The following is a 24264-nucleotide window of genomic DNA, read 5'->3' as shown; positions in this document are numbered from 1 at the left end:
GCCCAACACTGGAGGTGCTCTCAGTTGAGTCTGGGCAGACCGCTGGCAAGTGCAGGTGCAGGACTGCAGGCTCGGCAGCCACCCAACTTTTTTCCCCGATGGAACATTGTGAATGAATCTGCCGATTTGTTGACACTTTCAACACCTAAATCAGTACAGTAATGACACAGCTCCAAACCACTGGTTCCCTAGAAGAAAAAAAACACCATTTGCGGTTTGAAACAAAAAGAAAAGACACCACATGCATGACACTGGTCAATCATAACCCCTTCCCGGGATAAAAGTAAGAGGACGAAGCAGCAAGCGTCCAGGTCCAAACAGGCCCTTTCAGTCTGCACTCCTTCCTGGCGGACAGGCAGGCGGGCTCCAGCCATTTTGGCCCGTCCACGCCGCCATAGGGCGACAGCGACGAGGCCCCCCGCGACCCAGTCACCACACCCCCCACTCCCCTTGACTCCCCGTCCTGCGGAACCGCCCCGCTGTTCGGCTACCTCCCCGCCCCGGGCCCGACCGACCGACTCGAGCAGCCAGCCGCCTCCTCGTCCTCCTCTTCCTCCTCCCCTTGACTCCCCCTGTCCTGCGGAACCGCCCCGCTGTTCGGCTACCGGACATGAGCTTCCTCCAGGACGTCCACCCCGAGGTCACCGACGCGCTGCTCGGCTTCGTCTACGACCCGCTCGACCCCGCCAATGCCGCGCTCGACGACCTCCTCAGCCTCCCGCCCCACGACGACGACGACGCATTCCTCAGGCCAATCCACGGCGACGGCGACGGCAAGGTCGAGCGGCATTGCGCCAAGAGGCAGCGCGCCTGCGGCGACGGCGCGTGGCGCGGCCTTGCGCGCATCGGCGCCGGCCAGCAGAGCAACGGCGGAGGCAATCAACAGGTGCCAGAGCCCCCGAACGAGTTGGTCCTACCACTGCCACTGCCGTCGCCGCCGCAGCTCCCGGAGCCCCCCGCGTTGGTGCGCGTCGCGGACGCGAACAAGGCCGCGGGCAACGTGTCCCAGTCCGTGCAGAGCGCCGCGGCGAGGCAGCGCCGGAAGCGGATCAGCGAGAAGACGGCCGAGCTGTCACGGCTGATCCCCGGCGGCCGTAAGATGAACACCGCCGAAATGCTGGAGGAGGCCGCCCGCCACGTGAAGCTCCTGCAGGCCCAGGTCGGCGTGCTCGCCCTCATGCGCACCGTCGGCTCAACCGATGAGGTATAATCAATAACTCACCACATTTTATTTCTCTATCAATATCGGAATTCGTTCACCCGGGGTCACCAACTAACAATTCCTGCTCTTGTGCATCCTTGTTGCGTGCAGAATGAAAAGGTGCCGTCCATGGTGCAGGAGCAAATGTACGCGCTGCTGGTGCGCGGCAGCGTGCAGGAGCGGCTGGCCGCGGAGGGCAAGTGCCTGGTGCCGAGGAAGCTGGTGGACGCCGTGGCCAGCGACAGCTCCGTCAAGTCGAACGCGCTGGTGAGCAGGGACCTCGGCCGGTTCGTGGCGTCGCTGCAGGCGGGCCGGTAGGAAGAAGACGGAGTCGGCCAGACCGGTCTTGTCAAGGCCGCCGCCTGCACCGGCGCGCACACGGCTGTCCCTTTTTGAGAACGCCGTGGCGGGCGCCGCTGCTGTTGTGTGTGTGTTCCTGACCCCTGACCTAACCTGACGTGACGACGTCTGTCCATAGCTGATCCGTACTAGACAGATTAGGTGATGGCATCATGTTTAATTTTGGTCTGTTTAATTACCTTTATGTTCATGAACGCTGGTGTTTATGACGGCGCATTTTAATTCCCCATTGATTAGTTTAATTTGGGCTGTGAATTTTAAACATGCCCCCAGCATTAGGGATTGAGAGAGAGCATCATAGTAGATGATGTTAAGACTATCAGTAGGTTAATTTGGCGACTTCTCGTTGCAGCTTGTTCTTATTCCTTTCAATAAAATAAAGTTTTGCATGGTAAAAAACACACACACGATGCCTTGTCACCATGTATGATTGTGTTTCATATTCTGATCAACTGAACTGAACGTATATATGGTCCAACACTCCACTGCCATGTGAAGGCAAAGAGCATGGAAATGAAACCTGCTTAAATAATACTGCATACTTTGACACAGCCAGAGAAAACAGTGGACTATTGGAGAGTGAAAAGTGCACAGCAGAAACTGAGGAGACAATGACTGAAAGAACAACAACAGGAGAAACAGCCTGTGAAGATTTGGGGCAGTGGAGGCCACAAGCTCAATACCCAGTGAGGAAGACTTGGAGCAGATTGACTGGGAAACATTCTATTCAACTGGTGAACTAATTAGGGGAAAGAAATGCTCGGTGCAAATGTCTGGAAACACCAATATTGCTGTCAACATGGATACTGCTGCAATAGCAGAACAAAACTGTAATGGAGGATGGAAGAAAGGGTTAGTGGAGATAGATGCATTGTGCAAAAACTAGACAGCCCATATTGTCTATTTCTATTATCCTACCGGCAAAGCTCAAACATATTTTTTTGTGTACTATATGCGTAGGAGGAGAGTGAAAGACGGGGCTCAGCTAGTCCAAACAAAGCTCAAACACTGCAGTTTCCTTTTGTATTGTATTGTATTGTTCTCATGACCATTTCTTGATAGAAGAAACTGAAAGAGATGGTGTAGAATGGAAATGATGCTGAATCCGTAATATAGCTTGACTTCAAACATTCATTCATGTATGACACTATAATTCTAAAACTGCAGTGTTTTTGAAGCTGAAAGGCCAGGCTGCAGATTCACAATTCAGCAAAGAATTGGAACATATTTCTACAAGGTAACCAACCTTACATTGGAAGGTCGCTCACAATTTGGAGCCGTAGTAGATGTTTAGTTCTAATTGGCGGGGCCACTGCCATTTGTTTGGACTAGCTTTGAGACAAGACTGTTTAAATTGCAGGGTGTCATGTATGGCTCTGTTGGATTTTTCTGTGGTATAATTGGTCAAGGAATCGCCAATATCATAATGACTGCCAGGAGGTAATGCCCAATTGTTGAGTTTTGACCATAAAAATCTAGAATATTGTTTTGCAATTGAATGGCTAATTTTGTAGTTGCTTCTCAATTCTGTTGCTTGTTGAATCCTGTTGAACCACTCTTATAGATATTATGTTTATATGTTTTGTTCTCCCCCTCACTAATGTTAATTATTCATATATTATCTGATTTTATCCCTACTGTGCTGACTCTTGTTCCCTGTTCAGGAGCGTAAAAAATCAGATGAAGACATTCCTGTTCCACCTCTTGTTAATAGTGCTGCACTTTGGGGTACGCTTTTGTTTCCTTTTATTATCACCTTTACCTGATCTGAGATGGAATTTTTTGCAATTGCAAATAGCTAAGTATTGGTTTCGTGTATATTGAAACATGCGGCATTAAAGTACAGCAGGGCATATTTCGATATTGAATTGCTGGCAATTCGCTAATCTTACAAAAAATTTGATCATTGCTCATATGACTATATTAGATCAGATAATCTCAGACAATGAAAGTTCATTTAATTATGTCGCACTTCTTCTGGAATCCATGCTTATGCTATTTTTTTTTTCAAATAAGGGATTATGGATATATAGGGCCAAGAGTTACTCCGGCCCAACTCGGCGAGGTTGGTGGGGGGACAGCGCAGGGCACCACGGCGCTACTTCGACGCAGCTCGGCGAGGTAGCGCAGCGATGGTTGGCGGTGGCGCGATTCAGATCCACCCAGGCCACGCAGGGGGGAGGAGGGAGCTGCCACCATCCTAGCACTCGACAGGACATCCGGCAGTGGCGGTGGGGCTCGGACCCGCCCGTGTCGCCCCTGAACTTGTGTTTCACCCATTTGTAATGCACACCGTATATTATCTAATATACCCCAGAACACTGAGATCCTTTCCCCAGATGATCGACTATGATTATACTGTATGCAATTGTGATGCCTCCTCTTGTGAGGATTCCAAGCCAGAAATCTGATCCATTTGACATTCTCTTTCAATGTTTTTCTTCAATTTTGTTGGTTTACTTGCCATTCCAGAAGGTTTTGTGAAACATCTCATGTAACGGATGTGGACATTGAAACTGACCTTAAAAATCAGACTGGGGCGATGATAATCCAACCGCACTTAACAAACAATCTGAGTTGTATCCTAAGCACCCTAAAGAGAAAAGGCAGGGTGTTGTGCTCTCTACTAGCAGTGCCCCCGTAAACTTTAGGGACACCATTTCATCGTTATTGGGTGAACCTCCGGAGTTCGGACTCTTTCATGTGTTGGACGAACATGTCCGTTGGTTCAGTAAATGATGGCACATTTTTTAAAAGATTTTTTAGATGAAGATATTATTTTTGAGAAACAGAGGACATAACAGAAGAACGGTGTCATGGACTCACCCGCTGATTGAACACCAAGGGGTAGGCCATCCAAAGCTGTACTCCAAGGTTGTGTGAAGTGCTGCTGGGCCTTCCAAGGCAGTATGAAGTGCTGTTGGGCCGTGTATCCGCTTGCAAAGTACGACTGTACGAGGCCTGCTTGCAATTCCGCAATTGAATTGAACTAGAACATTTGGCGCCCTGTCATAATCGTCAAGATGCATTACAACATAGATTAAACAGGTATGGGCACACATTGACATCCATATCATCAACATATAACAAATGGAAACATGTTCATATATTTGTCCATACAAAGGACAAAAAATGATGATATGGCCTTCTGCTAGCTACATCCACCAAATGGTCTTTAAATTCATCATACAGCAGGCAATTCAATCTCACGAAGTGAATATTTCATTCATACATCAGTCTAGCGCACTTCGCGGTGCCAAGTGAATGTTCTTTGGGTCACCCTGCCGCTTCCCGCTTCCAAGTAGTCCAAAAGCAAGTGGGAGGCCTGTTTCTGGTTCCATGCCTCCGAGGATTAGCCTCCAAAGCAGGTTGCTGGCTAACAGGTTTTCCTGTTGGCATGGAAGGATCACGAGCCATGTTGCTGTTCGAACTGGAGGGAGCTTCATCAGCCTTCATGCCACTCTGATTTTCTGATGGCGTGACACAAATACTGCCGCTTGCCCTATCATCATGTGATGCTATTCAGCTTATTTGAGCTAATCGGACCACTAACACGACCTTCTTCTTTGGCATACTTTGTCTCATTGGCGGTGATCTTTGAGTGAATTTCAGCCACTGTATCAGCCTTATGCTCAACCAACTTGTCCTCAATTAAGTTCTCCATGACCATTCTCTCATTTTGTCCATCATTGGTAACAGAGTTTGACGCATTCATTTTCTGCTCAGATGGCTTCTCCTTTGTAGAACAGCTTGCAATTGTTTTAGTCTGGAAAGTGTCACCGAGACACCGACATCAACTGCAGCTGATTTTGAGTCGACAGTGGCTTGCTTTTCTCTTTCCCCAAACCACCACCTTTAGAGAAAGAAAAGCTGTGGCGGCTGCTTTGTTCATTACTACAGCTAGTTAATCTTCTGCGCTTTGACATTGGGGACAAATGTTTGGGCCTTTCTGGTTTTGTTTTGATGCCATAGCTTCTTGTCAAATCAATTTTATCATCATTTCCCTTAGAAGAATGACCATTAGCAGTCACCATGTTTCTCAATGAACCGACTGAAACCATTTCAATTTCCTTAGCCTCAGCTGTAACTCGTCCACAATCTTCCTGGTCATCTGATAATCTATCATTGGCATGTTCCTCCTCGGAGTAACTGCCACTCATCATATTAGATGCATGGCGTTAAAGGACAAAACTAATATTTGCATCTGCAGGGAAGTTTCTCAGCTCCCGCACATTGAAGTGCTCTTCCCCTTCGACTAAGCTAGTATCAATTATTGTGAATTAGGAAGCTCCTGATATCCATCTAAAGGGCTGTCTTGGTTCAGTTTCATTTCTGCTATACCGCCATTTTTCTCAGCAGTTAAACCATGGTCTACCACATCAGCCTCAAACTCTAAGAAGAACAGGATCAGCTGCCACCATTTTTAGGGCATCGCTCACAGAATCAAAATAATGGGTGCCTTTAGTGAGTTTACTTCTCGAGAACTTTATACTAGGCACAAGAAATACAAGGCAATTTTTAGCTGTGCTGACATCATTTGGCTGCTCTGAGTGCCACCCTTTTGCAAGCAAACGGGGCCAGACAGCTTCCCAGAAAATATCATTTGATCTTGTCTTACTTTGGTACAGCGTGGCCGGCGTGGAGTGCGCAGAGGGGAACGTAGAAGCAGCTGGGATTGGGGAAGAGAGCGCAGGACGTAACGCGAGGAGTGGACGGGCGCCGGGCTGTCTTCGTCACCGGCGAGGACAGGTTCCTCGGCCGTGACCGAAGCCAGCTCGCACCCAATGCGGGAGAGCTTTATTCTTCGATGATCCTGATTACAAGCTAGGCGGTGACCTTTATAGATTAGGTCCCGATCAAGCTAGCTACTAACAACCTGCTAACAACCTCCTACTAATGCGGAAACAAACTCCTAGCTTCTCCCGTGAAAACAGCACCTGAAGCCTGCGCTAGCCACCTTGCTGTTGCGCCTGTTGCCGCTTGTTGCGCCGGTGGTAGTGCTTGCCAACAAATGCGTCGACAACACTTCCTCCCTCCCCACAGAACAGCTCGTCCTCGAGCTGCCACTGAGGGTAGAGCTTGACGAAATCCTTTAACGGTTCCCACGAAGCATCTGCAGCAGGACGACCCACCCAGTGCACCAGCAGCTGCCACACGCCACGGTTCAACCTGGCGCGGATGACCTTCTCCGGAGTAGGCAGCACGCGGCCATGCACCAACGGTGGCAGCGGCGGAACTGACGTCGGCGGCGTGCCCTCGAATTTCTTGAGGAGACCGACGTGGAAGATATCGTGTATCTTGGCATTGGCCGGCAGCTGCAACCGATAGGCCACGGTCCCGACGCGCTCCACCACTTGGAACGGCCCGTAGAAGCGTTGGGCCAGTTTTGTTGGGCGACTGGTCGTGATGCCGGACGCCGCCCTGTGATGCAGGCGCAGCCACGCCCACTCACCCACCGCGAACTCAACGTCGCGCCGGTGCTTGTCATGCTGCGCCTTCATGACATCCTGTGCGAGGAGGAGACGTTCCCGTATCTTCTGCAAGAACTCGTCGCGATCCCGGAGCTGGCGATCGATGGCGGCCACCTGAGCCAACCCCGGCGAGTAGCGAAGTAGAGCCGGTGGGGGCGGCCGTAAACGACCTGGAATGGCGTGGCGCGCAGGGCTGTTTGGTACGAAGAGTTGAAGCAGAACTCCGCCCAGGGAAGCCACTGGAGCCATGAACGCGGCCGATCTCCTGCCAAACACCGCAAATACATGCCGATCGTGCGATTAGTCACCTCGGACTGCCCATCCGTCTGTGGGTGGAACGCGGAGCTCATGAGCAGCTTGACGCCGGCGAGACGGAATAGTTCCGCCCAGAAGTTGCTGGTGAAGACCGGGTCGCGGTCGCTGACGATGGACGTCGGGAAGCCGTGGAGGCGCACGATGTCGGTGAAGAACGCCCGCGCCACAGACGCCGCAGTGTAGGGGTGGCCGAGCGCAATGAAATGGGTGAACTTGGAGAAGCGGTCCACCACCGTGAGGACCACCGACTTCACGCCCACCTTGGGAAAACCTTCCACGAAGTCCATGGCAATGTCGCTCCAGACCTCGTGCGGCACCGGGAGAGGTTGAAGGAGCCCGGCAGGGTGCAGGTGCTCAGACTTGTTGCGCTGACACACCGCACAGCCGCGAACGAAGTCGCGCATGCGCCGCAGCAGATGCGCGTTGTAGAAGGAAGCTCGCAGGCGGTGTGCTGTCTTTTCGACTCCCTCGTGCCCCATCTCGTGCGCCTCGGCCAGGAGACGCTGCCACAAGGAGGAGTCATCCGGCACAAAGATCTTCCCCCGGAACAGCAACAGGTCATCTGCCGTGGACCACCCGTGCGGCGCCGAGCCGGCCGCGACCTGCGCCAAGAGGCCCTGGGCGAACGGGCTGGCAGCCACCTCCGCCTTCAGCTCATCGTATGCCGAGAACGCCGGCATGGACACAGCGTGAACCGCCAAGGCCTCTTCATCGCGGCGGGACAGCGCATCAGCCGCTGCATTTTGCTTGCCCGGCCTGTACTCCACTGTGATGTCATGGCCGAATAGCTTGGAGACCCAGGTGTGTTGTGGTATGGTGGTGAGGCGCTGGTCGAGGATGTACTTGAGACTCCAGTGGTCGGTGCGGACCGTGAACGGGCGACCCCACAAGTACGGCCGCCAGTGTCGGACGGCCTTCACCAAGCCGATGAGCTCGCGCTCATACGCCGGCAGCTTGGTGTGCTGTGGTGCCACCGCCCGGCTGAAGAACGCCAGCGCGCCGTCGCCCTGGTGCACCACCGCACCAAATCCCGCCCCGGACGCGTCGCAGTCGACGGTGAAGCGCTTGGAGAAGTCGGGCAGCTGGAGTAGCGGCGCCGACGAGAGCGCCCGCTTGAGGTCGAGGAAGGCGCGTTCGGCATCGTCGGACCACCGGAACGCCTCCCGCTTGAGGAGTGCCGTGAGCGGCTCCGCCACGGCGCCGTAGTTCGCGATGAACTTGCGGTAGTAGCCGGTCAGCCCGAGGAAGCCCCGGAGTGCCCGCACGGTGTGGGGACACGGCTAGGCCTCAACTGCTTCAATCTTGCTGGGGTCCATGGCCACATCCTGAGCCGTGACAATATGGCCCAGGTATGCCACCGACTCTGCACCGAAGGAGCACTTGGATTGCTTCGCGAACAGCTGGTGCGCTCGGAGCTGTTGGAGCACCGCCTTGACATGTTGCAAATGTTCTGCCCATGATGCACTATAAATCAATATGTCATCAAAAAACACGAGTACAAAGCGGCGGAGAAAGGGCTTGAGGACGTCATTCATCATTGCTTGGAAGGTGGACGGTGCGTTCGTCAGGCCGAACGCCATGACCAAGAACTCGAAGTGGCCATGGTGGGTGCGGAAGGCCGTCTTCTCGACGTCGGCGGGGTGCATGCGCACCTGGAAGTAGCCACTGTGCAAGTCGATCTTGCTGAAGAAGCGCGCCCCTTTGAGCTCATCGAAGAGCTCGTCACTGACCGGGATGGGGAACTTGTCTTTTACCGTGTGCTCGTTTAGAGCGTGGTAATCGACACAGAAACGCCACGTCTCATCCGGCTTCTTGACGAGGAGCACCGGGGAGGAGAATGGCGACGTGGACTCCCGGATGATCCCTTGGGCGGGCATGTCCTCGCACTGGCGTTCCAGCTCATCCTTGAGGAGCTGGGGGTAGCGGTACGGCCGGATGGCGATCGGCGCCGTGCCCGGAAGAAGATGTATCCGGTGGTCGTGGCGGCGTTGCGGCGGAAGGCCCCGCGGCACGGCGAACACGTCGGCGTACTGGCCAAGCAGGCTGTCGAGGACGTCGCGCGGGTTCTCCAGGGCGTTGACGCAGGGGCCGGGGCTACCCACGCCACGCCACACGATGATGCGGCCATCCCGCCAGATGGTCATGGTGAGCTTGTTGAGGTCCCACGTGATCGGGCCGAGGGTGCGGAGCCACTGGACGCCCAAGATAACGTCGAAGCTATCCAGCGCGAGTGTGTAGCAGTCGACGTCGAAGGGGACTCCGTCGATGACCACCGGTGTCGCGCGACAGACACCCTGGCTTGGCACACGGTCGCCGTTGGCGACCTTGACCGTCAACCCCGGTCGCCGGGTGACGGCGAGCCCCAGGCGTTGGGCCACCTCATCATGGATGAAGGTGTGCGTAGAGCCGGTGTCGACGAGAGCGACCAGATCGACGTCGCGGACGCGAACTCGGAGCTTCATGGTGAACTGGGCGTCGGGTGGCGTCGCGATGCCCGTGAGCGCCACGAGCGAGACACCCAGGTCGGCATCAGCGTCAGTAGGTGTTTCCTCGTCAGAGATCTCCAAGAGGAACACGCCTTTTGCGGCACATTTGTGGTCCTTGGTGAACTTCTCGGGGCAGAAGTAGCATTGCCCGCTCGCCTGCTTCTCGGCGATCTCCTCCGGCGAGAGGCGTCGGAACCGCGGACGCGGTGGTTCGTCGGGCTTGGTTGCGCCCCCAGGCGCGGGAAGCGCCAGAACGTGGTGGCCCGGGCCAGATGGCGTCCGCGTCCGGGCCGGCATGCGAGCGACTCCGACCGCGGCCGCCTCGAGGCCCCGACGCTCGTATGCGCGCGCCTGGCTCATGGCCATCTGGAGATTGCTGGGGCGCTGCAACTCGACGTCAGAGGAGAGCGGTTGCCCTAGGCCTGCAGTGAACAGATCAATCTGGTGTTGCATGGTCAGATCAGTACAGCGGCACAGGAGGGCAAGGAAGCTGCGCTGGTACTCCTCAACCGAGCCAGAGCGACGGAGATTGGTCAGTTCGCCGAGGGAGTTGGAGCGGATGGGCGGCCCGAACCGGAGGTTGATGTACTCCACGAACCGTGCCCAGGACGGCACGCCGACGTCGCGCTCGAGCTGGAAGTACCACTCTGCCGCCGCGCCGTCGAGGTGCAGGGACGCAGTCCAGACCTTCTCCTCCTCCATGGTGCGGTACCCCTGGAAGAAGTGCTCGCACTTGTTGATCCACGGCAACGGATCCGTCTCGCCGTCGAAGTGGGGAAAGGTGAGCTTGGGTTGGCGCGGGCGCCGCCAGTCGTCATCACAGCGACCGTGACGACCCCGACGGAAGCCGCCGCCGGAGTCCGAGTCATTGCCGCAGCTGCCACCGTCGCCACCGCCGCTGCCGCGGTGCCGATCGTGGAAACGTTTGGGCGAGCGAAGGCCGTCATCCTTCTCGTCGTCTGGATCGCCTTGCTTGAACTTCTCGGTGCGGGCGATGCGACGGTCGTGGGCGTCAAGGCGGGTGTTCACCATTGCCATCTGGGCGAGGAGGCGATCCAGTTTGTCATCCACGGAAGCCAAGCGATCGCCATCAGGATCGACGGGGCCGACCATGGTAGGCGATGCCCCACGACTGGTCTCTGATACCAATTTGGTACAGCGTGGCCGGCGTGGAGTGCGCAGAGGGGAACGTAGAAGCAGCTGGGATTGGGGAAGAGATCGCAGGACGTAACGCGAGGAGTGGACGGGCGCCGGGCTGTCTTCGTCACCGGCGAGGACAGGTTCCTCCGCCGTGACCGAAGCCAGCTCGCACCCAATGCGGGAGAGCTTTATTCTTCGATGATCCTGATTACAAGCTGGGCGGTGACCTTTATAGATTAGGTCCCGATCAAGCTAGCTACTAACAACCTGCTAACAACCTCCTACTAATGCGGAAACAAACTCCTAGCTTCTCCCGTGAAAACAGCACCTGAAGCCTGCGCTAGCCACCTTGCTGTTGCGCCTGTTGCCGCTTGTTGCGCCGGTGGTAGTGCTTGCCAACAAATGCGTCGACAACATACTTCTTCTGACATCACCAGTTAAGAATTTAATTATACCTTCCGAACCAAGCGACGAACAGTCTTCCTGTAGGCAAGTCGCTATGAACAGTGAGAGCTTGATTGGGTTTAGATTGGTCCGTAACAAATCCAGCCAAATCATGCCTCCCTTTACCAACCCCGACTGCCTCCACAAAAACTTCTGCTCCAACAATGGATTTCAGAGTGAAGAAAATTCCTTCAAAGATGTTTGACTGTCACTGAAAGATCTGAAAACCTGCAACATGTGAGAGCAATACAAATCAGATGACAATTCATAACAGTATAATGTTGACAAATATCTGAAGCATCAAAGTTGATTATTGGAAAGTTTCAGATCATCATGTATACCGTTTCAGTTTTTTCACCATCTCCCCTTCTATTTTTGTGAAAGATATAAACCAATACAAAACAATCAACAACAAAATTCTGAAACAAAAACATAGATATGAAATGAGCATAATTTGGAAACTAAATCCTGAGTGTACATGACAAACATGGAACTCCTTATAAACAGTCAATTTAATTAAGTATATCTAAATCGAGCCAAATGAAAAATTTTCTCTCTGAGATTAGTAGCACAAAATACCTAAGATGACTTAAACACATAAACCTAAGACTTTGGACCATGAAACTACACAACTCAGTGAGGGACAAAGGAAGCTGATTCGGTAAAGGATCTATTTGCAAACTTACTAATATCACGAAAGGGAATATGGCAGCTTTATCTATCAAATAAGATGCATGGCTGAAACAGTGTGCCTAGAATTACCTAGTAAGTGTTTTGCAATTGACCTAAACTCATTGAACTTATGTCAATCTCTCTACCAAACTCTGGACTTAATAAATATGCAAAGCATAATTGGTAAAGATGTTTAAGCAGAATTGAAAGGGGATAAAAGAAAACAACGTATACCTTTATGCCATGCCCATTTGATCGAACACAATGAGGGCGTCGTCCATGGGAGGTTGATGGCGCCAGCAATAGGGAGCAGGAAGGAGCAGGAGGGGGCACGGAAGCTGCAGATGCACGGTCGGTGACCACCTAGCCGAGCTACTGTCCAGCACCACGCCGTCCTCCTCCAGCCTCCAGTCCCAGCGCCACCGGCCTCCGCCACGGCCACCCAGTCCCCGTGCGCCTCCGCCTCGCTGTCCACCACCCGCTAATGTTCCGGTCCAAGCGCCGCCGGCCTCCGCCACAGCCACCCGGTCCCCGTGCGCCTCTGCCTCGCCGTCCTCCTCCAACCTCCAGTCCCAGGGCCGTCGGCCTCCGCCACGGCCACCCGGTCCCCATGCGCCTTTGCCTCCGCCTGGGCCTTGGCATCATGCTTCCCCGCGCGGGCCTCGCGCCCGGCGGCGGCCTCCGGGGGCGGAAGGGATGCAGCGTCAGCGTCCAGGAGCAGGGCGCCGAGGACGGCGGCGGCGAAGCGTGGCAATGGAGAGCAGGAGGGGCGGCGGCGGGAGGAGAGAGGGAGAGAGAGGGCTGCCGGGAGGAGAGAGAGGAGAGATAAGGTTTAGGGGGGTTTCTGAAAAAAATGCATTACAAGGGGTTTCTGCAAAAACAACAACACACTCCATTTCTTCTTTTTGTGTAGAAATAAATTTTAATCTGAGGATCTATTTGAAAAATATCAGAACGCAGTAGTTGACTAGGTTCAGTTGAGCTGGACCTTGTTGTGATTCTTCGTAAGCTGGAGAACTTTTCTGTAAAATATCCAGATCACATCACGCGTCCATTCTTTCGCGGGGAGTGCGGAGGGAGCAGCAAAGCGGGGTTGGTTGTAAATAGCCAGAACGCTTCCGCGGGGAGTGCGGAGGGACCAGCAAACCGGGGTGGTTGTAATCAACCTGATAAGTCAGTAAACTAAAAAATGAGTTTATTTTGGCACTCTCATCCGTCACAAAAGTTTTGTTCTCTCAATTGCAATACCAAATGATGTAACTCCTTGAGCTTTCATTCCTGGTTACTTTAACTCATGTTGGTTTTAAAAGCTCCAAGTGTCCATATCACCCTTTTCCTTGAGGAAAAAACTAAAATGCTATATATGTTCTTTTCAAAAAAAATGCTATATATGTTTATTTTTATATGCTTATTTGGATCACAAAACTCAACTTTTCTTATAAATTTGATCACATATTATACGAATATTTATTGTGTGAAAGTTACATGGATAGATAACTGCATCTTTTAATATGACATTGATTTTTAGTAATAGTTCATGATCAAAGTATTTCCATAAATAGTTTTAAAAACCTAATACAACTATAAGAACATATGCAGGAGCGAGACCACTTGCTTGGAGTAGCTTCACTCTCTCACAAACTTGCCTCCAAGGTTACTGAATGTAGCATATGGATTTTTTTTCTTATATGAAATAAGGAGGGAATGATGTTCATATATAAAATTCCACTAATCTGTCATTTGGGATTTTGCTAAGGATAACCATCACAAGTTGCTTGAAGATTGCTTCCTCTACATGTTTGTTGGGTTATTTGCTTTACATTCATTTCAAGCGTGGTCATATTTTGCATATTGTTGTTTACGCACAGCAAAAGTTCCCCATCCATTCTTCACACATCACATGCCACTTCTGAACTTTACACATGTTATATTAGTCATCACTGTGGATTAACGATAACACAGAAGCATCTAGTTAATCTAAAGCAAGGTGTCTTTAGAACATAAAACCAAGATGACAAGAATACTTCAGGTGTCTGAATGATGCTCTTAGGAGAAGCGATCGGAGTAAAAAAAATAAAACTCACCAATGATTGTATTGCAATATTGAATCGCCGGAGTTAGCATCCAAACAATTGCAACTATTATTACCTCAAGAGTACAATGTATAAGCGCTGGATAGAAGCGGTAGGGTGTGAAAAGCGAAAGGAGTTGATGATTCCCACTATGCCAATCGTCCTGTCAACGGTATGTCTGTTGAGTAGATGTGAGAAATGGAAAGGTACAGGTGAAGCACATGATGGAAGGTTAAAGGCTTCACAACTTTGGGGGAACACACCAAGCAGTTGTGATGCTGGCGAGACTAAAAAAGACTAGAAGTGAGAGAAATAGATAAACAAATCAATTTTTCTAGAACACCAAGCAGTTATGATGTTGGCAAGACTGAAAGAGACTAGAAGAGAGAGAAATAGATAAATGAATCAATTTTTCTAGAAGGAAAAAGATGACCAACTACAAAAAGCACCTTTCAAGTTGGAACACGCTCACAGCTCAAGCCTGAAGGCACATGCTCTTCTTATCTGAAAGACCATCATCAGCTAGAAAGAAATCACAAGTTTTTGGACCTGGATCAGGTGCAGTCGCTATAGCGACTGCAACTTAAGCGGTCGCACCATCCTGAGCATCAGGAACAAATCCAAGGGCAATAGCGCGTTCCGGCCGAGGTCCGTCTCCCTCACCAGCCGCACCCGCCCGTCCCACGGTCCCAGAGCCACTCCACCCTGTGCACCTCGACCACGCGCGCGTCCCCGACGCCTTTGCCGTCCCCTTCGTCCACGGCGAGGCCGCCCATGTCGTCGTCGCGCACCGAGACGAGGAACAGTTGGCCATCGCACTCCACCAGGTGCGTCTCCAAGACGCGCCTCCCGCTACCGCCGGGGAGCTCCGGTTCGTCGTCCGAGCCGTCCGCGCCGTCGCGCTCGAGCGGGATGACCGCGGGCATGTCCCCGTCGGCCTTGAGGACGCAGATCCGAGAGCCGAAGGCCACGTAGAACCGCCCGTTGTAGTGCTCGACGCCGGCGTAGCCGGGGGCTGCGAAGTCGAGCTGCGCCCACGCCCCGGCGGCGGAGCTATAGTACGCGAGGGATGTCGTCGGGAACCCGACCGCGACCGCCGCCCACTCGGCCGCTGCGCCCGGGTCGGCGGATGAAGCGTCCCCTCATAAGAGAAGACTTAAATGTGATACAAACATCAGTCCCAGGAGGCTGATGCCACATTTATTACATCAGATGGTTCATTACCGTACAAACCTCCGAGGAGGACACTCGATACAGATGATAATAATAAGTAACCAAACTACGACATAACACCAGAGCGCGAACCATATGGGATCTAGCTCGGGCTCAGAGTACTGCGACAGCGAAAACATCTCGAACAGGGCCGGTTCCACAGGCAAGGTTGGGTGTAGAACGATAACCCTACTCAGCGTCGTCTGGTACGAAGTCCGGGTCTTCTTCTGTAAAAATAGTAAGAGTGGGGTGAGTACAAACGTACTCAGCAAGTCCAACCACACCCACGGAGGGGGCTATATCAGAAGAACATGCACAGGTAAATCAAGGATAAGGTTACGGTTTAATTTGCAGAAAACTAAATTTTATGCAGGGGTTTATTTAGCAGAAAACATTTCAGAAACTAGTTTTTGTATTGAGTAACACGGAGTTCAAGTTTTAAACTGCTACCGGACTCCCCGTCCATCGTAGCACATGGCACAACTGCCGGACACGATTCCAAAACAACACACGCCAGCCCATCCCAAAAGAAACACTAGTTATGTGACCACACCGTAACTCGCCCAATACCGTGGGCATGGCTATTCGAATAGCTTTCAACTCTGCAGAGGTGTGCAACTTTACCCACAAGCGGGTACCACAACACGAGCACCGAAGTGTCGGTGTAGATCCCGACATAGCCATTACCCACCTTAGCTAGACTTGACTTGCCATCACGGGTTCACCAAGGGGTCATTGACTATCACAGAGGTTTTAACCAGGGCATAAGTCACACAGATCGAATCCCTTCTCCTTGATCACCCGTTGCTCTCAGCTCTCCTGATGGCTATCAAACCAACTAGTGGGATTTATGCTAAGCCGTTGCCCATTCAACGGTCGAGTGGTTTGCACGATAGTGGAGTTAGGTGAGATGACACACCAACTCGGTCCTTAGTTGTGACAAGATGGATATCTCCCTTCCTTGCCCTGCCACACAGGCACGAGCACACCAACGTCAAATCACATAGAAATGTCATCCATCCCGTCTAAACTCATCTTTCGAAATACCACTTTTTATCCCTTCCCACACACACACGTTTTCTTTATAAAACAAGTTGTATGGTGTAAAAGATCCTAAGCGTAATAGCAGCAATTAACGTCCAAGCAAAATCAGACATTAATCTAGGTAGTCAAGGAATGGTCATAACAAATCAAGGGGTGGCTATCCAATCGTGTTTTCAGCAAGCAAAATATATGCAATTTTGTAAAACAGGCCAATAGGTTGTGTTTATAAAAACTAGGACAGAAACATGCATCAAAGGATGGGATTGAACTTGTCGTCTTCGTAGCCTTCGGGGAGGTCCTGTCCTTCGGGCTCGGGGTTGCGGTACCGGTCCTCGTTCCCTGGCTCGCAGTACTGCTCGTTAGCGGGCTCCCCTTTGTTCACACCGTGGTCTATGGTGCAAGCAAACAAGCACACAATCAAGACACAGAAAAATAAAGATTTATCGTTGAGCTCGAATTGGAAACACATAAGATATGGAGTACGAAGTAATATCTTCGAGTGGTTTCCTAATGGCATGGCCGAAACTAGGTTAAGTGAGGCGTCGTAAAGTTTCGGGCCGATCAGAGTTCGTTTGGTACATGAAATAATAGGGCAACAGGGTGAATAGGGTTAAATCAGTGGTCCAGGGACTTGTTTGTAAGTTTTTCTGGAAAAGAAAAGGGATTGGTTATAAATTCTAGGAATATGTGGGCCTAATAGAAGGGTGTAGGGGCCTATTTGCCATTAAGTTTAATTAACGGAGGGCTGGTTTGCAAAATAGGGAAAACAGAAGGGTGTTTTTGGAACAAAGGGGGAATCCTTTAATAGAATGGGAGGAGAAGGGGGGCCTAAAAGCAAAAGGGGCCGCTCATCCCCTTCCTCCCGACGCGGAATAGGGGAGGCAGCCGGGGCCGGCGGCGGCGGCCAATCCGGCCACTCCGGGTCTCGGGGGCGGTTGGGACCGAAGGGGAAAGGGGAAGGGGGTTGCGGGAGATCGACCCCCTGCCTCACCTCGAGTTGTGGTGGCGTGCAGAGGCGGCTCGGCGGGAGTGGGCGGCGGTGGGATGAAGTGGTTCGCGGCGGCGGCGCTACTGCGGCTCGAGAGGAGGCAGCGGTGGCTGGGCTGGCTCGGGGGGTGGAGGAGTGACGCCAGGGGCGCTTTATAGCCGTGGAGAGGCGGCGGCGAGACCGGGAGTAGGTGACGGCCGGCGAGCCGCGCGGGGCGCCATTAATGGCGTGCTCGCGTCGTGATGCGGCATGCGGGGAGGGCGTGGGCGCCGAGGCCGTCGCTGGGCACGTGGGGGCGAAGCTGTTTGGCACAGCGACGGTGCGAGCGGCGAGGCAGGGCACGGCGAGCGGTGCTGCGGGCGCACGTGGGCGCGTGTGGGCCGAGCAGGGCACCAGCGGCGGGTGGTGCGGCGTGCGTATGCGCGTCGCGGGGCTGGGAGCAGGGCGCACGCGTACGGGCGGTGCTTGTCGCGACGTGCCGGGCCGAGTGTGGCGGGCCGCGCGCGCTACCGTGGCTTGCGCGGCGCGGGCGGAGGCGGCTCACACGGCGACGGCTGGCGTCGTGCGCGCGAGCGTGCGCGTGAGCGGCGCCGAGCGGGGCGGGGCAAGCGCGGGGGCACGTGGGGGTGCAGGTGAGCGGGACCCGACGGCGCGGAGCGGCTCGGGTGCGGCGGTGTTGCGGCGGCGCGGCTCAGCGTGGCGAGAGCCGCGTGCGTGTGCACGCGCGGGCGCACGGGCACGTCCGGCGCGTGTGGGCGCGTGGTCCGCAGGCTGGGGCGGGGTGCGCGGGCTTGGAGCCAAGGCCGGGCGGCGCGGTCGAGCAGCGCTCGGGGAGGAAGTGCGGGAGCGGGGCAGGGGCAGGGGAGATTGGGCCAGGCTCGCACGGGGAGGAGAGATGACAGGGAGGAAGGAGAGGGGAAAAGAAAGAAAAGAAGGAAAAGGAGGAAAAAATGGAAAAAGAAAAAGAAAAAGGAGGGGAGAGAGAAGGGAAAGAAGAGAGAGGGAGAGAGGTTCGCGCCGACACCGGCGCTCGGTCGGCCTCGCGTAGCGCCTGGGCGCGCGTGAGCGCGACGCGCGGGTCGAGGAAGAAATAGGCGGTGGATTTGGTTGTCGGGGTTGGGTCTACCAGGGATCGAGAGATCGATTCGGGAAAAAGGAATCGATTTGAGCTCAGCGACGAAAGATTTTGAAAATAAATAATTTAGTGTGTGATTTAATTTGATCGGATTTTTTGGGATGTCACAGCGGACAGCACGACGGTGGTTACGACGAGCCACCTCCTGAAGAAGCCGATGGGCGGGAGGCGGACGCGCCGGCCGGTGACGGGATTGACGAGGACGACCGCCTTGGGGCTGACGCTGGGTCGGAGAGAGCGAGGTACCCGCGGGAGGAAGAGAGGTACTCGAGCCCCGCGGGCACGGCGGCGACGAAGGGCCGGAGGAGGCCGGCGCCGGGGGAGAGCCAGAAGGACGAGACGGCGCCGCCGCCGCGGCCGGAGCGGTCAGTGCGCGAGCCCACGAGCCAGGGGCGCGGTGCCAGGCGGCGGCGGCGGCGGCCCAGGCCGCGCAGACGGCGCGGAAGTGGACGCGATCGGCGTCGGAGGGGAGGAGCGCAAAGACGGCGAGCAGCAGGTCCGCCGGCAGCGAGGACCACTCCGTGCCGCCCCTGCTGCCGCCGCCCGCCATGGCACGCTCTTGCGGCAAAGAAGAAAATGGCGCCAAGTGCTGGCGCCATTTCCCTCCAGGGAGCGTCTTTTCCCTCCAACTTGCCTGTCTGCTATGGACGTCCGTCTGCTGTGGCCTTTGGATTCGTTCCTGACGCTCTGGATGGTGCGACCGCTTAAGTTGCAATCGCTATAGCGACTGCACCTGATCCAGGTCCCAAGTTTTTACTACCACAGCCAATAACTCCCTACCTCCCCATTAGCCACGAACATTTCACTATAGCATGGAAGTGCAGCTCTTTTTTTTAGGGGGTTCTCACACTCTACTATGTAACCAAATAAGAGTTACAAACGCCATCTGACGGATCAAAGAACCATACATGCCGACCAAAAGAGCTAGCTAAGGTGCTCCTCGCCAGAACATGTGTGTCGTCGTTTGCTTCTCATCGCTCGTGGACGGACTCCATCAACGGGAATGCCTTTACATCTTCTCTAAGTTCTTGTATAATTTGGCCATAAGCTCCCATAGTGGACCCTCCCGTCATACACCGTACTGCGTTGGCGCAGTCACTCGCCATACGAACCCGGTTGAGTGAGAGGCCTTTTGCTAGTGCCAAGCCTTCTCTGAGGGCCAGAACTTCCATGGTCTCTGGTTCAATAATTCCTCGCATTGCCACAGACGATGCTCCCATGAACTTTCCAGTTGCATCTCTGGCAACTGCGGCAGCTGAGACCCCTCTTGAGTTTTTGGATAAAGCTGCACCAACATTAATGGATAGGGATAACGCGCGACCTATCGTGCGATACGCCAGTGCGCGACCCCTCCCCTCCATTTCAGATTTAGCGCACGTCTTCTACTTATACTAATGAATGTCGCTTTCAAGCAACAGTATGTGAGGGAACCATCCAGATTCTATTTTTTAACATGCAGCTTATTCAAAAAAAGATTTTATCTCATTCATAAGATATCCGTTTTGAATACCGATTGCACCATTGTGTTCTACATGATGAGACGAACAAAACTAGATCCCACTTGCATATATTTTAAAGACGTTTTGCACTGTTAGCAAGTTGCTATTTGTTACACACATAAGTTGCCACAAAAAACAAAAGGTATCACATATAAGTTGGTGTAAGAAATATTTATAAATTATTATAGAAAAAATTTGTCACAAAGTATTATCTGTTATACACATGAGTTGCCACACATATAAGATTTAAGTTACTATAAGCAAAATCTAGCATATACTCATACAGATAAAGTTGACACAAAACAAAAGTTGTTTTACACATAAAGTTATCAGCACATCAAGTCAATGCATATAAATTGCCAGAGAAAGAAAACAATTTGTTACATAAATTGTCACATAAAAGAAGTACGGGCCACAAGAGTGAGTTCGGGTCAAATCAAGACCACTTGTAGATATGAGATTGATCTCAAAGTGGAAGGCCATAAAGAATGAAGGGTCGCTGGAGGGAGGTTGAGGGCCATATGAGGTTGTATGGAGGCGCTGGGCCGTGGCGATGCACATAAGTTGCCACTGTATACATTCTAGCAACTTATATATGTATATTGTAGCAATTTTTTCAATAATCTTCGAATTTAAATTTACATATAAGTTGCTATTAGTACAAAACATCATCAAAATATATATATATATATATATATATATGTATATGGGGTCTAGTTTTCTTCGTCTTGTCGTTTAAAACACAACAGTGCAATTGGTTGTCGAAACAGAGATCGTATGGAGGAGATAAAATATTTTTTAGTCTAGAACCTTTTATGTTTAATAGGCTCTGGAGCCTATTGTATTATAGTGGAGAATATGCAGATGCTGATCTTATTGAGAGGATAGATGTGTGCCGTAATCAGACCGTAATACTTTTAACAGGTCGGCGGGTCGGCGGTTAGATTTTTCTAACATTAATCTTCATTATCCCACTAGGAGGGGGAATCCACCGCGGCACCCTGGTGCGCTTGCTTTGCTTGCTGTGATCTCCGATCGGAAGTGCAGCTGGTCGTGCCAACTGCCATGGGCCATGCCCGGTAAGGTTTGCCGTTTCACTATATTGGGCCTAGTTGATTGTTGGTTTTTTTATTTGGGTCCGTGAATCTCTAAAAAAAAATTTGGGTCCGTGAAAGGCCTGTCCATGTGAATTGCGAAAGTTCCTGCTATTGGCCCATAAAGTATACGTAAGGGGGCCTGTTACAAGTTACGGACTTACAGCCTGTTGTGCTGCTTCCAACGGAAGGACCGTCAAATGTTGGGCCTTTACAAGAACTGGGTTAATGATCGCAGACTATTTGTCCATTTTTTTATTTTTTTTTGAAGCGGAATAATTTCATTCCATTAAACGGCAAGATGGCCGGCCACCAGCTCCTTGGTACAACCTCCCAATAAAGGCAGGCGTTGTCGGAGCTATTGTAACTGATCGCGGCTAAAGCATCCGCAACAGTATTACAAGACCGAAAACAGTGATTAAAAGAAATGGAGCTAAAGCTGGTCGAATAGTGGTCACCGAGCAACACATCTGACGAAACACATTCAGGTATTTGTCTATTCGACATCGGGCTTATTCCAATGTGAAACCCTATATGAACCTGCGGCCAAACTACTTCAGTAATCAACAGAGCAGTATTCAGTCAGGACTTGCATGGAACTATGCAGATCAGCAGAGGCACACAGCACACCCAAATCCAAATTCCCATCACGAATCCGGATTTCCCCTCCCCGACCAGGCAGGCCTGCCCGCATTTGCCGCGCCTAGCCCTAACCACCACGCTCGCTCGCACGCACGCACGTCGCCGTTGCCGTGAAGCTACTCATCGTGCGCGCCGGGCGAGCGAGCGAGCTCCGAGTCCGACCGATCTCGCCTGCAACACAACCCATCACAGGCAGCCCTCGCAAGCAACAGCGCCTTTTGCGCCGGGCGCGCCCGCGCGTGGCCGCCGGTCTCCTCCCTCGCGTCGCCCCGGTGCCGATCTCGCCGGGCCCTACGTGTGCCCCCGCCTTTCCGCTGGCTTTTCCCTTCTCTTTATGGGAGGCGAGGAACACGCAGAGAGAGAGAGAGAGATGGAGCACTACTGTGAGCCCGAAGGAAAGAGAGGCCCGGTGCACGTCGCGCGTCGCCTTTACTCCCCTGACAGGAACCCCACGGCGGCGAGCGCGGCCGGGGCGCGCCAGTACTCCTGCTAATGGGGCGGGGTTTGATGGGTTTTTTGGTGGGTTTTAATATGGGTACTATTGGATGGGTGGAAACTGATGACACTATGAAATGGGTTGGGGCGGGTTGGGTTGACGACATAGACGGGTTGGGGCGCTATGGTAGTAGATCGGCACATAATTTGCATATCATCTTCCATCGTGACTTCGGGTTGGAGCGGGTTGGGGCATTGGGCCGACAGGGTGTTTCGGAGCGGGTGGTAGTTAGGGCTCTTGAAATATGGGAAGGGGCGGATTTGGGGTGGGTTCAACCCCATTAGCACGCGTAGCGCCAGGTGTGCGACGACGCGCGCGTCGCCGTGGGAGCGCCGTGCGCCCGGCATCAGCGGCGGGGGGCACAGGTGTGCGCCCGTAGAAATCGTGAAAAGGAGGTGACAGGGCAACGGCGCGTCGCGTCGGCTTCTTGGAACGCTCAAGCTACAACGATGCCTGCCCATTGACGTCGAGGCCCGGCCCGGGCCGGGGGAAAGGGGACGGACGATGTAGCTAGGAAAATTGGAGGGCGCGGCGCATCTTTTTCGCGCTGCAGGCAGGAGGGGCAGGGCAAGGGGGCACGGGCACCCGTCGTCGGGCCCATACGGTACAGCGAGTGAACACGAGAAAGCAAGCATGGTGGCCACACGCACACAGACGCACACAGCGCTGTGACAAAGAAGCGAGAGACAGTGCGATGCGAGTGTTATCTCTGAATGCTGCACCTGCACACCACATTTTTTTTTCTTTTTTCAAAAATCACATGCACGCCACATTGCCTCGATTTCTTCTTCCACCGAACTCTGAATTTCGCGCAAGGTGGACGCGCTTGGCAGCGTCGCCGCCAGTAGTCTAGTCCCTCGTCACTCAACTCTTCTTAGACGAGAGGGGCCGGTGATTGGGGGTTGAGATCGATCCCTGAACCTCTCCTCCTGATTAGTCGACGGATGCAGGCCGTACCCTGACGAGGTGCAGCGCTAGTAACACTCTGTCTGTCAGAGGAGAGAATCAAAGATCGGATGCCCTGGCGCTCCTTCCCGTACGAAGGGGCCTGGTCCGTCGGCTAGCGTGCCACTCAAGTCAATGCGACGCACGGCGGCCCTGACCGCGATCTGCAACCCGATGCGTCCATGCATGGCCCAACCATGGGCGCTCCTTTCTTTCTCCTCGCTTCGCAGTCCATCAAGAATCGATGGAAATGTGGAGGGAGGAGCGGATCCTTGGTTCGCTTCCTCGCATCGTCCACCACGCACGGCCGACGCTAGGGAAACGTCCAAGCGGGTCGGTCAGCTCGCTGTTCCCCGATTCCCTGAGCACAGGCGCCCCCTCCCCCGCGGGCGTGGCCCAGGGCGCCTTGACCTGCGTCTGCGTGCGGCCTATACCCATCGATATCCCCATGAGCCATGAGCATTCCGTGCCTGTTGCGGATTGCCGGCGGGGGCTAGCTAGCCCGTCACCCGATCGAACGCGACAAGCTGTCGACGGAGCAGGTGGCGGTCCGATCGGCGAGGCGGCTTACAGCTGACGAGCACAAAGCAGGCGCAAATTAAAGCGATCGAGGCACGAATTAAGTCCACGGTTTTTTTCCATGCCCTTGTTTTTCATTCCCTACAAAGTTTCGATCGACCCTTTTCCGCGAGGGGGACAAGCAGATCGGCGTCCGCTCAATTACGTTTGACAAATTCGATCACCAGGCCCGGCCGCCGAGTGACGTGCACGGGTCCTCTGCGGCGTCGCGCACGGTGGCGAGCCTGGCGACCGACGACCTCGGCGGCGCATCGGTTGATTAATTGGGAGGAGCACGAGATCAATGCGATCCATTCCCTATATATGCCATATATGTGTGACCGTCACGATGCGCTCGGTAGGAGAAGACACGACACAGGTGATCAGAAGAAGGCGGCGAAGACTGCCGAGGAGCTCACCGCCGGCCAGCCCGAGCTAGGTAGCCATAGGCCACAGCTGCCGACACTTCGCTGGTCAACCTCCCGAATGC

General features: G+C 53.3%; 1 protein-coding gene, 1 long non-coding RNA gene, 2 other non-coding genes and 2 pseudogenes across 4 annotated transcripts; 4 read left to right on the top strand and 2 right to left on the bottom strand.

The window, feature by feature from the left end:
• The first annotated feature begins 610 nt into the window (after window positions 1-610).
• On the top strand, window positions 611-1519 carry LOC120700660 (cell wall synthesis protein Wag31-like). Its single transcript, XM_039984908.1, has 2 exons — window positions 611-1186; window positions 1313-1519. The coding sequence occupies exons 1-2, from the start codon at window positions 611-613 to the stop codon at window positions 1517-1519; spliced, it is 783 nt and encodes a 260-aa protein (XP_039840842.1).
• A 1139-nt stretch (window positions 1520-2658) lies between these two features.
• LOC120701267 lies at window positions 2659-3994 on the top strand. Its single transcript, XR_005686021.1, has 4 exons — window positions 2659-2798; window positions 2922-3001; window positions 3226-3289; window positions 3578-3994. It is a non-coding gene; the product is annotated as an uncharacterized LOC120701267 (long non-coding RNA).
• On the top strand, window positions 3882-3977 carry LOC120701646. The gene has a single exon (XR_005686209.1). It is a non-coding gene; the product is annotated as a small nucleolar RNA Z103 (small nucleolar RNA).
• Window positions 3995-4161: 167 nt separating the features above from the next.
• Window positions 4162-4310, top strand: LOC120701680. The gene has a single exon (XR_005686240.1). It is a non-coding gene; the product is annotated as a small nucleolar RNA snoR74 (small nucleolar RNA).
• Window positions 4311-4610: 300 nt separating this feature from the next.
• LOC120697957 lies at window positions 4611-12863 on the bottom strand (annotated as a pseudogene).
• A 1766-nt stretch (window positions 12864-14629) lies between these two features.
• LOC120700659 lies at window positions 14630-19090 on the bottom strand (annotated as a pseudogene).
• Window positions 19091-24264: the final 5174 nt, after the last annotated feature.

This window comes from Panicum virgatum, chromosome 3K, assembly GCF_016808335.1.
Source record: "Panicum virgatum strain AP13 chromosome 3K, P.virgatum_v5, whole genome shotgun sequence".
NCBI lineage: Eukaryota > Viridiplantae > Streptophyta > Magnoliopsida > Poales > Poaceae > Panicum > Panicum virgatum.
Note: the sequence above shows the minus strand (reverse complement) of the source record. Positions and strands in the feature narration are given on the sequence as shown.

What these genes read in the sequence shown, in the direction of transcription:
- LOC120700660 (XM_039984908.1), top strand. Translation starts at nt 611, where the DNA reads ATGAGCTTCCTCCAGGACGTCCACCCCGAGGTCACCGACGCGCTGCTC. An exon ending in TGCTCGCCCTCATGCGCACC is followed by an intron (nt 1,187 to 1,312) that starts GTCGGCTCAACC and finishes TGTTGCGTGCAG; the next exon opens with AATGAAAAGGTGCCGTCCAT.